The 14,164-nt window shown below is 42.3% G+C and overlaps 1 protein-coding gene across 6 annotated transcripts in view; it reads left to right on the top strand.

Annotated features, from left to right (window-relative positions):
* Positions 1–14,164, top strand: part of NFATC1 (nuclear factor of activated T cells 1) — a 359,353-nt gene that overhangs the window by 125,168 nt on the left and 220,021 nt on the right. For all 6 annotated transcript variants that reach the window (XM_029590832.1, XM_029590833.1, XM_029590829.1 and 3 more), the window contains exons 5-6: positions 715–887; positions 3,916–4,056. In XM_029590832.1, the coding sequence (XP_029446692.1) occupies positions 715–887; positions 3,916–4,056 (314 nt within the window). The remainder of the gene's footprint in view (positions 1–714; positions 888–3,915; positions 4,057–14,164) is intronic.

Here is a 14,164-nt window from a genome sequence, read left to right as displayed (position 1 = left end):
CTTTGAGAGGGTTCACCAAAGTCGCTGGAGCCAGCGGTGGCCGGCAATCAGGGGGACTGAGTGTAGTCTCTCCAGGCGATGGTGGAGCTCCCTCTCCACTCACTGCAACAGAGACTTCTTCCCCCTTCGCTTCCGACATCGGGGCTGCATAGGCGGTGATCATTTTTTGGCCGCTTGGTAAAGCGGGGGCGGGGGGGGGGTATACCCAAATTTTTCCTTTCCGTTTAGCAGGCATATTTGCAATGGAAATAAATTTCTCTCTGAAGAGCGGTTAGTCTGTGCAACCTCTCACGTCGCCATCTTGGCTGGCTAGGGATGTTTTTGAAATGACATGAAAAAATCAAATGAGTCATTTCATGTCCTTTTTAAAAGCAAAATGTAAAAAAAAATTCAATATAACTTCATTTTCTGTTTTTGTGTGCACTATTTTATATGCACCATTTGCAAACTATATGCACAAAAACAGAAAATAAAGTAAAAGGAAAAGACTACATCCCCCACACCCACCCCTGAAACGAAACAATTTTTGTGCACAAACCCCTAGAGCAGACCATGCTAGACCAAGGGGACAGCACCTGGGCAAGACTGATGCAGATCAATAGCTGCCCCTCCCCCCCCCCCCCCTTCCAAAAAATAAAAATCCTGCTGTCTGTCTAAGGTCTGATCAGCCTCAGTAATAAAAAATTAAAAAAGACTCTGCTCTTGTTTGGATAGTATTGACTGCGCTGGAATACTGAAGCTTCGAAACTCTGATATTGAGCTGCGGAAAGGAGAGACAGACATTGGAAGGAAGAACACAAGAGTGCGACTGGTCTTTAGAGTTCATATTCCACAACCCAATGGGAGAACTCTGTCTCTGCAAGTATCGTCCAATCCCATTGAGTGTTGTAAGTATTCTGCACTTGTGATTCTTGCTATGACCTGGACAGCAGCTAGCACCACAGTATTTTTCCCCTCTCTTAAAGTTTTAGCATTCCTGAAATATATATATATAAAACAAAAAAGACCAGTTTTGAAATTCAAATGCATATTCTAATCTGATACAATAATCTATATATTTCTCTTGTCATGTTATGATGTCCCAAGTGAGGGTCAATATAAATGCACGAAGACCAGTTCAAGTCGACATAATTAGCAAATGAATATACTACCAAAAATCTGCTTAAGAGAAAAACCTTTGATCTCATAATCGTCCCTTACCTGCAATGTTTTTCCTAGAAAAAGTAGAGGAAGCGATTTTATTATTGTCTGTCACCACCATGACCTTGGCATTGTTTGTATGCTTTAGCATGGCAGCAGCAGGATAAGCTTTCCTGTCTACAGACCTTCCAGTGGTTCTCAGACCTATTCTGAGAGGCCGCTATAACGGATGGGAAGGCTCTGTAATTCACTTTGAATTCCAATTAAATCATTCACCTCTGCAAAGATTATAAATGTAAGGTACCAATTATGGCAGCACCAATAGTATCCATTGTTAAATGGACTGAGACCAGCAAATAATCTGATATTAGCTGTTCACCATCTTTCACATGGTGATTTGCTTTGATCTAAATCATACTTAAACCAGTAGCCTAACAGAAGATCTGACCAAGCAGTCAACAGGAGCTCCTATCTTCTCTGTCTTCCTTCAATCGGTCACATACTGGGGAAGCTGAAGATCAGAAGAGTCACAAAAGCCAAATTGTGATTTTTCAGTAGGGTATGTCTGCAGATGGTATATTAAGAAATTGTAATTGCCCTCTCTTTCTTCCCACACTCATACAGGTAAATATCCATTTTTTTTTTTTTTAGTGCCCATTGAATGAGAGTTTTGGGTTTGCTTTAATATACGACATTGTGCAAATGTTTGTTCACTTTATCGTGTGCTCAGGAGAAAGTACAGTAAATATACAGTATTTACAACTCCCCCTCCAAAAAAAAGTTGCATATGTTTTCCAGATTAACTGTAAAAAGTAGTGTGGTTGCCATGTTAGTCCATGTGGATATGTAGAAATAAAGGTCAACAAATAAGATGTAGACAGGTGATATTCCTTTTATTGGGCAAGCTTAATAAATTTGTGACCAGCTTTTCACTGTGGATGATGTTGCCTGGCTACACCAATACATTACAGGATGCTGTAAAATGGTGGTGCGGTGGCTTTAAAAGCTCTAAAGGACTGTAAAGTTTAAGGATTGAAAGGGGGGAATTGATGTGTTTGGAAAAGGGATAAGAACACTGAAGGAGACGCAGCAGAATTTGCGGATACCGAAGGACTGCCTGCTAATGGATGAAGACAAGTATGCCTGTAAAATCCCTTTGTCTCTTAAGTATTCGATCCATTAAATTGTAAGATAGCCAGCAAACTTTAAGCTGGATTGGTGAAGTTATCTTGGGTATTCAGTGGGATAAATGTCCCACTGAATATATCCTCTATTTTAAAGTTATCCAACTAACCTAGCTGGATAACTTCACATCTAACTAGCAATATTCTAAAAAAAATCCTTTTAGGTTTAAAGTTATCAAACTACTGTTAGCCCATATAACTTTAGCCTTGACCAGCCATATTCAGAGGTACAGTCTGTTAAGTGGAGCTGCAAGGTTTGGGGAAAAAAGAAATTACAGGTTTACTGGCCCTATCACAGTAACCCTCCCCCCCCCCCCCCCCACAAGGTCTCTGTTTGGCCCCTGCCAGAATAAGCCTGCAGCCTCCCCCAAACTACCTCCATCTCAGAAACACAAAAATAAGTGCTGGTCTTCTCCCTCGGCTTCCCCACCCAGCCTGCTCCTGGGTACTGTCAAATTTGTAACAAATAGGCTCCAGGCCTCCCCCCCATCCTTCCTGTACCTTCAGTCGGTACTTTCTTCAGCCCGGATCATGGTAGCGGCCTGCCACGATGCTTCTGCCATCACTAGGGAGCTATGCTAGGAACCTAAGGCAGGGAGCCGCACTTGGAAGCATGTGGGTCCAGCGGAGCTCCCTCCATGATGGCAGTCGCACCGGCCCTGACTTGCAGCAGGCTGCTACCGCAATCCACACTGAAGAAAGTACCGATCAAAGGTACCGGGAGAGCTAGGGTTAGAGTGGGGCCCAGGAGGCTTATCAGGACCCGGGAGAAGGTGGAAGGGAGACCAGCACTGGCGCTTTTTGTTTTTATATTTCTGAGATGGATAGGGTTGCCGGAAGTGGGGGAGCGGGGCAGGAAGCTGCAGCTTCGGCCCAGCAGGGCTGAGCATTTGGAGCTTGAGTGAAAGGTGGGAGGGGTGCTGTGATAGGGCTGGAAGGCCCATGACTTTTTTTTCCCCTAAATCCTGCAGCTCCACTTGACCGGCTATGGTTTTTGTTTTGTTTTTTTAATATAGCTGGTTAAGGTTAAAGTTATTCAGGAACATACTCCCATTTATCTCTAGACTTTCTCTCAGGCATGTCTTAAGTAAGCTGAATAGGTTATCTGGCTAACTCACCCCTGCCCCGGATCACCGGCAACATGTCTCTTATTATTTTTATTTTTTTATATTCGGCTACATCTTAGCCAGATGGCTTATCTGGCTCATTTTTAGCTGGATAAGCAAGGGAATATTCAAAAGTTGCCATTTAGTAGATAACCTGTGTTTTATCCAGCTAAATGGCTTAGAATATTGACCTCCAAATGTTTTGTGTTCTTGGGTAGTTCTGAAAATTTTTTTTTAATATTCTGCTTGCAAGAACATTGAGACTAATGGTCTGGAATGACTTTTAAACATCATCCATCTATGTTTGACCTCTGTTTCTACCATTCTAACTAGTTGAGAGGAATATGTAGTTTTCTGTATCACATGAATTTTCTTACTGTATTGTCAAAAAAAAATTACCAGTGGTTTCCTGTTAGTCTGCATGAACACTGAATCACATTAATCAGTATTTATAGTTTTTCTCATTTCCATTCTTTCTTTACCAGCTCAAAGATCAGCTCAAGAATTACCTTTAGTAGAGAAGCAAAGTATCGACAGCTTTCCTGTGATTGGTGGAAAGAAAATGGTTTTGTCTGGGCATAACTTTCTGCAAGACTCAAAAGTCATTTTTGTGGAGAAAGCGCAAGGTATTGTAGAATTTTTTTTTTCTTTACATCAGCTGCTTCAAATGTTTTCTGTGTGTTTGTGCTATCCTGTGTACCCATCTGAGGTAATTTTAAAAATGCTTTTCATGCATAAAAGGGCCTTTGAAAATTGCTACGATACATGCGACTTCTACACGCGCAACTTCTCTGAAAGTTTACCCGAGGGAGCGTGTCCACTTGTCCAGCTTCTAGTGTTTGTTGTTGGGAGAGGAAGTGTTAGGTGTTCAGACAATTGAGACTCCATGTGTTCATATCCTGGAGCTCAGTGTTTACATGATTGGGTGGCCTTTCAAAAGGGTTTTCCCATTTTTTGTTTAAAAAGCAAAACAAATTGTTAAGACCTCAGTCTCAGTGTGTGTACTGTTAAACACGCACAAATGGCTCATTATGTGGCAAATGCTGAATAAAAAACAAGTTGGGGAAAAACTGTGTGTCACAAATATAGATTTGGTAGTTTAAAAATTCCATGTATGAAATCAAGGATATTCAAGGGCACTACCTCATTCTGGTAACTCAGGTGTATGACCTTATCTAGTATTATGCAATATCTACGCTTCCAATAACTATAGTCCTGGTTACTTTAGAGAACTTCAGTGCTTGCTTCTCCCATATTTAGATGACTTTATTATCCTGGGGGGTGATTTTAATGCTATTCCAGATCCACAATTAGACAAATCCCAGGCATCCACAAGAGACATGGGCATGAGCAAAAGCCTTTTTACAGCTAGAACAATCCCTTCACTTAGTGGATGCGTGGCACATCCTCCATCCTATGGAAAAGGATTTTAGGCATCTCTCGAGAGCACATGCCACCTTGTCCTGATTGGATTATTTTTTAATTAATAGTCACCTTTTTTCCAAAACTAACGATGCTTGTATAGGGGACATTGTTATTTCTGATCATGCTCCGGAATGGATAGATCTTCAGCTATCTCCCTTCACTTCCTCAACTCGCATTTGGCGATTTCCTTATTACCTGGCGGATGATACACAATTTCACGACTACCTATTGGCCAAATTGACAGAATATCCTGAGTTAAATAGTGAACATTTGTCCAATCCGGTCCTTTTTTTGTATACCGCTAAAGCGGTCTTAAGGGGAGATATAATTTCCTATGGAGTTCATAGGCACAAAATCTTGGATAAGTGTCTCCTGGTCTTAAGCACTCTCAATTGAGACACGTCAAGGGACGATTGGCCTGTTCTAATGCCAGTTCAGATAGAGAGAGCTATCTTACCCTTCAAGGGGCCTTAAATTCTTTGCTCCACCAATGGTCCAAAAAGAGCCTCCTGTATTACCAATACCGGTTACACCACTTTAGTAATAAGTCGGGGAAATTATTGGCTAATTTAATCAGAGCGGCCCTTAATCCCCGACATGTTACGGCTATCCGATCCCCAGCGGGACATATTGTCACTGAAACTTCGGCTATTTTAACTCAGTTTAGGACTTTTTTTTCTGACTTATATAACTACTGAGGGTTGGGACAGGAGGCATGTGATCGGTTCTGTGCTCGGCTTGACCTTCCTTGCCTCTCTGTGGCACAAAGAGAATTGTTTGAACCGTCCGCTTGGGGTTGAGGAGCTACGGTTGGCTATTCGACAAGCTTAAGCGTTTTAAAGCCCCAGGCCCCGACTGCTTTACTGCCGAATTTTATAAATCTTTGGTGGATTCTTTGGGACCCCCCGCTGGCGCATACCTTTTCAGACTTGATAAAAACAGGCACCTTCCCAGCGCATGGTAACACTGCCCATATTACTCTTATCACAAAGCCTGGAAAGGACTCTCGCTCCTTGGCCTCATACTGTCCTATTTCCTTATTTAATTTTGATCAGAAATTATTGGCCAAAATTCTGGCAGATCAGTTGGTGGAAGTGTTGCCCTCCCTGATTTGGCCCTGGCCAGGTGGATTTTGTTCGAAACCGCTGTGCCCTGACTAATATCCGGAAGATACTGGTGGCTATGGCTATGTGCCAGCAGACGGACACCCCCCTATCTTGTGATTAGTTTTGATGCAGAGAAAGCATTTGACCGGGTTGAGTGGAAATACCTTTCACATTTTGCAGGTTAAGGGGTTTGATGGCCTTTTTTTATGATGCCATCCAATTGTTGTACCATGACCCCGCCACCCTATTGTTTCCAATCGTTCACAGTCCGTGATATTCACGTTGCCCATTATCTCCTCTTATTCCTGCTGCAGCTTGAACCCCCTTCTTCTCTCTATACCAGTGGTTTTCAACCTTTTTTCTATTGGGGCACACCTAAGAGATGAGGTTCACATGTGTGACACACTGAACACATGACCATCATGGGACTTAATATAAGCATATGCTCTGCATCTTCAGGAGTCCCCCACTTCCTAGCAATGGGTACAGATCAGAACTAAAACATTTCCCTGTACAACTCATCATTCAAAAAAGATATTCTGATTCTGGTGCCATCTTAATAACATGTACATAATAAAGGGAACCCATACAAAATAAATCATAACAAGGGCTTAATTTTTTATCTTAAAGGTGTCAGCAAGCCAGATGGCATGTTCAATAAAATTTGAACCACCTGGTCTTGTCTATCATCCACCTTGTGTTTAAGTGAGTCAAGAGTGAAGCTAAATCAAGGTTCCAAACTCATCTTCAAAACCACCAATGTCATTGACTGAATATTAAATCCAAATATCTACAAGAAACATACATTCTGCTAACTAATTTTTTAATCCTGATGATGAAATTCCAAAGGAAGCCCGACACAGCCGATGTTTCGCTTGAAAAAGCTTCATGAGAGGTCACATCAATAAACAACATCAGCATTTCAGAAAATGTTTTTTAAATATTTTAATACTTATCTGCACAGCCCCACAAAAAAGGAATACCGTGCCCCTCATCACCCCTCACTACTCAATCATCCCTTCACATGCTCATATCCCTGTCCAACATTCAACACCCCCTCCCACATCCTCTTCCTCAGGCTCCCTCTATCCCCTATTCAACTCTTTCTGCCCTTCCCTCTCCCCTTCCCTACTCAAATACCTCTGACCACCACTTTCCTATCCTTTCCTGCTCAGCCGCCCCACACCTCCATTCCTCCCTCCTCCACCTTTCCCTACCCAGCAGCCTTAACCTCCTTTCCCCACCCTGACTCCCTATCTACCCACGCCTTCCTGCCCAGTACATTTCCCCCTCTTCCTGGCTACCAGTCAGCAGAAAAGACTTGTCCAATCCAGAGTCTCCCTCCCTCTTTATCAGCAGCAGATGAGGGCAAGAAGTACTGAGGAGAGGAAGATGAGGTAGCAGCAGCGGATCTACAGAGCACCACCTTTCTCCCCTATGCTCCTGCTTTCACATCCAGGCTCACTGCCAGGCCAGGCAGAAGAAGGTAAAGTTGGTGTCCTGCCGGGCCCATATGAACAGAAGTTGGTGATATTGCGCTCTGATCTGGATGAAGGAAGAAGGAACAACCTCTCACTGGCCAGGAAGAGGAGAAGAAAGCAAGAGCAGCTTCCAGACGCACCCAATAAAAGAGAAGTTGGCCAATTCCTGCTCAGACTGATGAGGAAAGATCAGTCTTCTGCTGACTCTACAACACACCTCCCGGGACTTTGCGACACACTAGTGCAGAGCTTTCCAAACTGTGTGTCGTGACACTTTAGTGTGTCGCCTGCAGTGTGCAGGTATGTTGCGCACCGAGCCGTCAACTCAGATGTGAGCTTGGGCTTCTTTTTCTAGCGATTCACCTTTTTTTTTTTTTTCCAATTCATGGGTTGCTTATTATTGGGTGATTTTTGCAGTCAATCGTGGGTTTTTTTGGGCTTGGTGGGTGGGACTTGAGCCCAGCTGACCCTGTCATTGGCTGCTGCTGCCGATGAGGCCTGGCCATGAGGAGTACTGACTGCATGCAAGTGTCTGGTGATCATGGAAGGGAGTGAAGCACTTAACTGGCAACAATCAAAAATGAAGAGGTACAGGAGTGTGGGGGCCAGACATGTGCTGGGGGGAGAGAGATGAGTATGTGGGGGGACAAACGTGCTTGGGCTTGTTTTTTTGGAAAATAGCGCTTGGAATATTATATATTTTTAATATAAATGAAAGGTTTTCATAAGATAGTTTGTGTTGTGAAACATTTTATTTATGTATATATTTAAGGAAACATACATAAATTGTCAAAATATGTTTCGTTCGTTTAACCTTTAACCTCTGGTTTGCTAGTAGATTGAATTACCGTGTTGTGAAATTGTTTGTCTAAAAAGTGTGTCACCAACATGAAAAGTTTGGAAAGCTCTGCACTAGTGTGTCCCGACACACCTGTTGAGAACCACTGGTCTATACAGTATACCTGTGAAGTAAAGGGGATTAAGTTGCAGACTGATGTGCTTAAACACGCGGCCTTTGCAGATGATATTTTGGTTTTTCTGACAGACTCCACACACTCCCTTCAGCCCCATCTGCAATTAATTTGGGACTTCTGACTTTTTTCGGGCCTACGCCTTAACACCGATAAGTCGGAGGCCTTGGCTTTCCCCGACACTCTCCAGGAACGGTGGGTTGGGACCTTTCCCTTTCAGTGGGCTAAGGAGTCCCTCAAATATTTGGGAGTTACTCTTCCATGCTCCCTGGCCAACTTATACAAATGTAATGTCCCACTCTTGGTTCAATATTCTCAGAAAAAACTGCGTACTTGGAATGCTTTGCCTCTCTCCCTGGGTGGTAGGGTGAATTCGTTCAAAATGGTTCTCCTACCAACGTGGCTCTTTGTCCTTCAAAATATACCTATATCTCTCAAACACAAAGATGTGGTTAACCTGGATAAAGAGCTGCTCTCCTTTTTGTGGAGGGGTGGGAAACCTAGAATACCTTTTAGTTGGGTTGCGGGAGCGGTGGGGGGGAAGGGTGGTTGGGAGTGCCAGACTTGTATAATCTGGCTGGAAACCTACGCATTGTCAGAGACTGGCTCTTGAGTCTTCTTACGTCAATGTCTCAGCTGAAAAGGCCCTAGTAGCCCCCTTGGATTTGAAATATGTACTACAAATACCCTCAGATAAATGTCCGACCTTTTTAATCCAATCCTCTTCGATAGTGCCCCTCTGGAAAACCTGGCTAGTGGTAACCAAATTGTTAAAAATCCCACAGATGTGTTCATACTTGCTGCCTATTTGGGGATCTTGGATTTCGGTACAGGTTCTCAGATGGCAGGTTTCCACTTATGGGAGACTAAAGGTATCACTCAGTTGGGTCATTTACTTACTGAGGAGAGACAGTTGATATAATTTCCAGGTTTGCAGGAATTGTATAATTTGCATCCTACCCAGGTATTTCCCCATCTCCAGATTCAACACTATTTTAAGTCCTTGCCTTCCGAATCCTTGAACCCCAGGGTCTTTCATTCTTTGGATGCCTTTTTTGTTTGATAAGTCACAGCCTCCTTCCCTTTCCCTTTATTATAAAAGCCTTAAAAAACTTGCACAAACGGAAACATATTCGATCCTCGTAGATCGATGGAACAGAGATGGAGTATTTGTTCTTACTGTTTCTATCTTTCAGACATGCTTCAAACGAGTGTCCCAACTCTCTTCGGGCATGTATTATAGGGAAATGCAATACAAATTTTTACGGCGGGCCTACGTGTTAGCCCATATAGCTTGCCGCTCCCAAAAGTTTTCCTGTGCATTGTGTGAGAAGTGTAAGCGGGCCATGGGCATGTTATCTCACTCCTTTTGGGAGTGGTATCGCAAATTATATCATGAATTTACTGGGGTTTCCCCTCCCCATGCCCCCTTTACGCTTTCTTTTTGGATGCCTCCCTTCTTTACCGGCTAGAAGTGTTGTCCCTCGTTTTATTCATCCTGAAAGCATGCTTAGTAGGTAAAAAAGTGATCTTGTTACACTGGAGGGATACAGATGCCCCTTCTTTCTGGGCATGGCAAAATCATCTTCATCACATGATGCGTATGGATGATCTGGCATCTCGTTGTTCTCCTCTACTACAACAGAGGTTCTTGGTATGGGACCCGTATATTCAGGCTCTTCCGCACAGATCCAGGAGTTTGATTCTAAATGACTGACTCATAGGTTCGGGTCAGGACAAAAAAAACCTTTTTCAGCTTTTTCTTTGGTGCTAAGAAACACAGTATGGATTTGTTTGTTGCTGTTGTGGCTCTATCAGTGGGGAGGAGGGAGGGATGGTGGGGGGGGGGGGGTTAGGGAGGTAAGGGTAACTCATGTATCTATTTTTCTCTTTTGTAACTTGTCCAGGGGTGTTTAAAAGTACCAACACCCCTGGGATGTTGTTCTTTTGTATTGTTCATCTTAAACAATAAAAACGTTTCAGACTAAAAATTCCATGTATTTCATAGAGATTAGTTAGGAAGTGATATAATCTGTTCTGATGCCCATCATTGTCATAATTTAGGAATGAGCACATTGTTGTAATGGTGGTGGTGATGTGGATATATTGTACCATTGAGTGTTTAAGTTTTTCTAGCCTAGCGTGAGTTACAATAAAACGTTCAGACAGCTATATGAATTATATGGCAATGTCTCTCCATCACGTCCCAGAAAAAATGACTGCCTCCTGTGCTATGTGGGGATTGCAGCTGGGTTTTCACTAAAACTTTTCAATACCTCATTAAAGCTTTCGCAGGCAGAATGTTGGTCTTCATTGGGGAAAACTAAGTAGTGAGGAAATTGTTACTATGGAGAGAGGTGGGGAAAAGTGGAGCTTAGGAATTTAAAGGAGAGTATCAGTCTTGTCTGCTGAGAGTAGGATGTACCTGTGGCATTTGCACAATGTGCGGGCCAAGAGGAATGAGTACAGTGTGTGTGAAGATATCTGACCATGACCAGTTAAACTTCCTTTCCACTGTTAGGCCATCATTTGTATGGGATGTCCATGCAGGAGCACGAAGCAGTATACCCAGCCTCATCCTGAATCAAAGAATGAAAACAAATCGCTGTGCCTTTGGACTGGCCCAAAAGTATTTATGTAGAAGTTGGTTACTATGAAGCGAGAAAAGTCTGTATGGTATGCAAGATAATTATGTCAGATTAGAATTGTAAGTAAAAAGGTACAGCCTGATAGGAAGAGTAGGAGTTTTGTTTTTTTTTTGTTGTTTTGGAAAGGGTTTCCCTGGTGCTGGCACAAGCCAGAGATTCCACAGCTGCCTGTGGAAAACCCCCTGAACTTTGTCTTTTGAAGTGCAGTGCTCTATATCTCATCTGACAGCAGTGTGAGTTCCTAACCCCTCCCTAGGCAGGACCTGCCAGAGTCCAATGCTTACACTCCACTTGTGAGTGAGAGTTAATGGCAGCTATATTTTTTGGATTGTATTCTGGCCATTTTTTTTTTTTTTGTAATGTTTGAGGAAGGAAGGGAAATGTCTCTTTTTACTGAAAAACTAAGCATACAGTTGACTATGATTTGTATACTGCAAGCCAAATTGGATTCTTTAGAAGCTGGCCTAATCGTTTAAAAAGCATTAAACCTTTGAAAGAAAGTTGCTGTATAATATAGTTCCTTATGTGCTGAAAGGTTTGTTCTTTAATCCCATTTGGATTTTGCCTGAATTTTTACCTTTACTGTTAAATAACTATCATCCTTGAAGCAGCAATGTATAGGCTACTAGTAAAAAGAACCACATTTTGGTACAACACGTGTAGCTTTTTTTTTTTTTTTCCTTGATCCTTCTTTCCCCACTGACATTTGAAAAGCCTTGAAAGGTAAAGAGCTTTAGGGGTGCTTGCTGATAACCAGTTTGACTTTCAGAAAGTTGGAGATCATACACATTAACACACATATCTCATCCGCAAAATATTGAGCCACATAAATGTCTTCTACAAATCAGAAGATGCAATGTTTTTTTTTTTCTTTAAAGAAAAAAGTTCAGACTAGCTCATGAGATTCATCTCCTGCTCATATAGACTTACTCCTGTGTACTGAGGGTGGTCATGTGCAGCACTCCATATACTCTCACAACTTGACTCTCTTGCATGATCAAAAAATCCATTCTTCAGTCAGTTGCACAGATATTATCAGAACAAATAATTTTACTCCTGTCTCATCCAGAAGTTAATCCTCATGGATGCTGTCTGCAGTTCCTCAGCTTTATTGAAGAACAACAAACCTGAGTGGTACAATTTACGAGGTTGAATTTAAAAGCGTTGCTCAAACAAAAATGCCCACACTCGCGCACAATGCAGATCTTGAAAAACCATGATTTATGTGCATATATACCCGTGCGCATGCCAGAAATAAAGGGTAGGGGCACGGGCATTCTGGGGCAGGGCCAACACATAAGCGCATAACCCCGTATTTTAAAACCAGAGGCTGCAGCTCGATTCAGTTTAACTGCATAACTTTCCTGCTGCTCCTAATGAGTAACAACTCTGTAGATCTCATGTTTTAGGGCTTACAGTACAGGGTGAGGGGTCTGAGTCAACTGGGAGCCGTGCAGGATGAAGAACCAGAGGTGTCTGGAAGACCTCAATATTGACTAGGCAAACTGGTGGACTAGTCACATGCGCTTGCTTTAAAATCCATTTACTACATATGTGCGTAAAAGCTGAAAAGTCCTATGGGAGACACACATGCTAACTTTGCTTGAGTAACCTCTTAAAATTAGGAGCATACTTTTATGCACAGTTGGTGTATTTTAAAACTTGCGCGTGCATTTGCATGCATGATTTAAAAAATCAGCATATCTTCACTTGCGCGCCGACACGCATGTGCATGGGCTCACGTGCACGCGTTTTAAAATTAGCCTGAGCAGAAACAGCTTAACTTGCATTTGACATTGTGACATTTCAAGTAGTCTGCAATGACATTTTATGATTTCATGCTATATTTTTTTCATAGTTTTGTGGAATTGTGATAAATTGTAGTGATTTCCCCCCCCCCCCCCCCCCCAGATCAGTACAACCCATGAGAGAATGCGGTCTTCCAGCTCCTGTTTGTTCTCGTTATCTCTTTGAAAAGCATGGGGATTACTTGGTGAAACAGGGTAACTCGATTGCAACAATTGAGAGCAATCTTTGTATTTGCAGGGATATCCATTAATGCAAGTTAATAACTTTTCCTCCATTCGACCCTTTACTTTCTGCTTTTGATAGGTTTCTCTTGTTTATGCACAAAAAGTAACTGGCAATCCCTACATTTCATACAGGATCAGGACCTAAATCTGTAGACTTTCTTTGGCCTGGTTTGGTAGCAGATCTTTTGTGCAGCAGAGCCAGGAATACTCAAAAGTCACAAACACCAGGTCCAGTTATAGATAAATCAGTAATCTGTATTGGCTGAAATCTCATCAGAAGAAACAGCATATTCGCCTGCAAACCACCAAATATTGCACCTCCTGTTCTCCCACGCCTCCATCGTGAGATTGAACTGCCCACATAGTTAGGACTTTTGATTCTGTTATCCATGACAGCAATTGGTTACATGAACCCAGCTCCCCTATAGTCTTCACAGAGGAAGAGTGTAATGCCCACGGCACATGCCAAAAACATGTTGCCCAAGTTTTAAAAACTAAAAATTCCATCTCCCTGTAATTTTCTCTGGGGGAGGGGGGAAAGAGAAAAAATAAGGAGTTGGGGAGGTAAGAGAAGAGGCACAAAATCACTCTGCTAGCATCTTCATAGATGATCCCTCATTCTCACACCTACAGAAACGATGACCGCATATTGTTGAACATTGGGCATTATGTCATCTTGTTTATAAATTATCCATTTCTAAGCTATTTTTGACACTTTTGGGTACCATGGTGCTGTTGTCTTAAGGACTGAAGAAGAATTCTAGTGCTTCAGAATAATCAATCCTTTTAGCACTCTGCTAAGGCTGCTAACCCTAACCAGCATTGCTTATTTTTACATAATTTATCTGCAAAATTGTGAAGCAAAGCTGCTATACATGTTTGGAGTACTCATTGTAAAATATTTTTTAACTCCATGTTTTAAAAGAAATTCCAGTTCCCCCTCCCCCCCCCCACTTAATTTTAATATCTGTTAGAATCACATGGTCCTAGAGGTACTAAATGTGCTCATGCATTCTGCACAAAGCAATATCTTCCGATTAGAAACCCCTGCCTAACTCCTGTATCCAGCA

This window comes from Rhinatrema bivittatum, chromosome 2 (genome assembly GCF_901001135.1).
Source record: "Rhinatrema bivittatum chromosome 2, aRhiBiv1.1, whole genome shotgun sequence".
NCBI lineage: Eukaryota > Metazoa > Chordata > Amphibia > Gymnophiona > Rhinatrematidae > Rhinatrema > Rhinatrema bivittatum.
The sequence above is the reverse complement of the archived record's forward strand: the minus strand, read 5'-3'. Positions and strand labels throughout refer to the sequence as shown.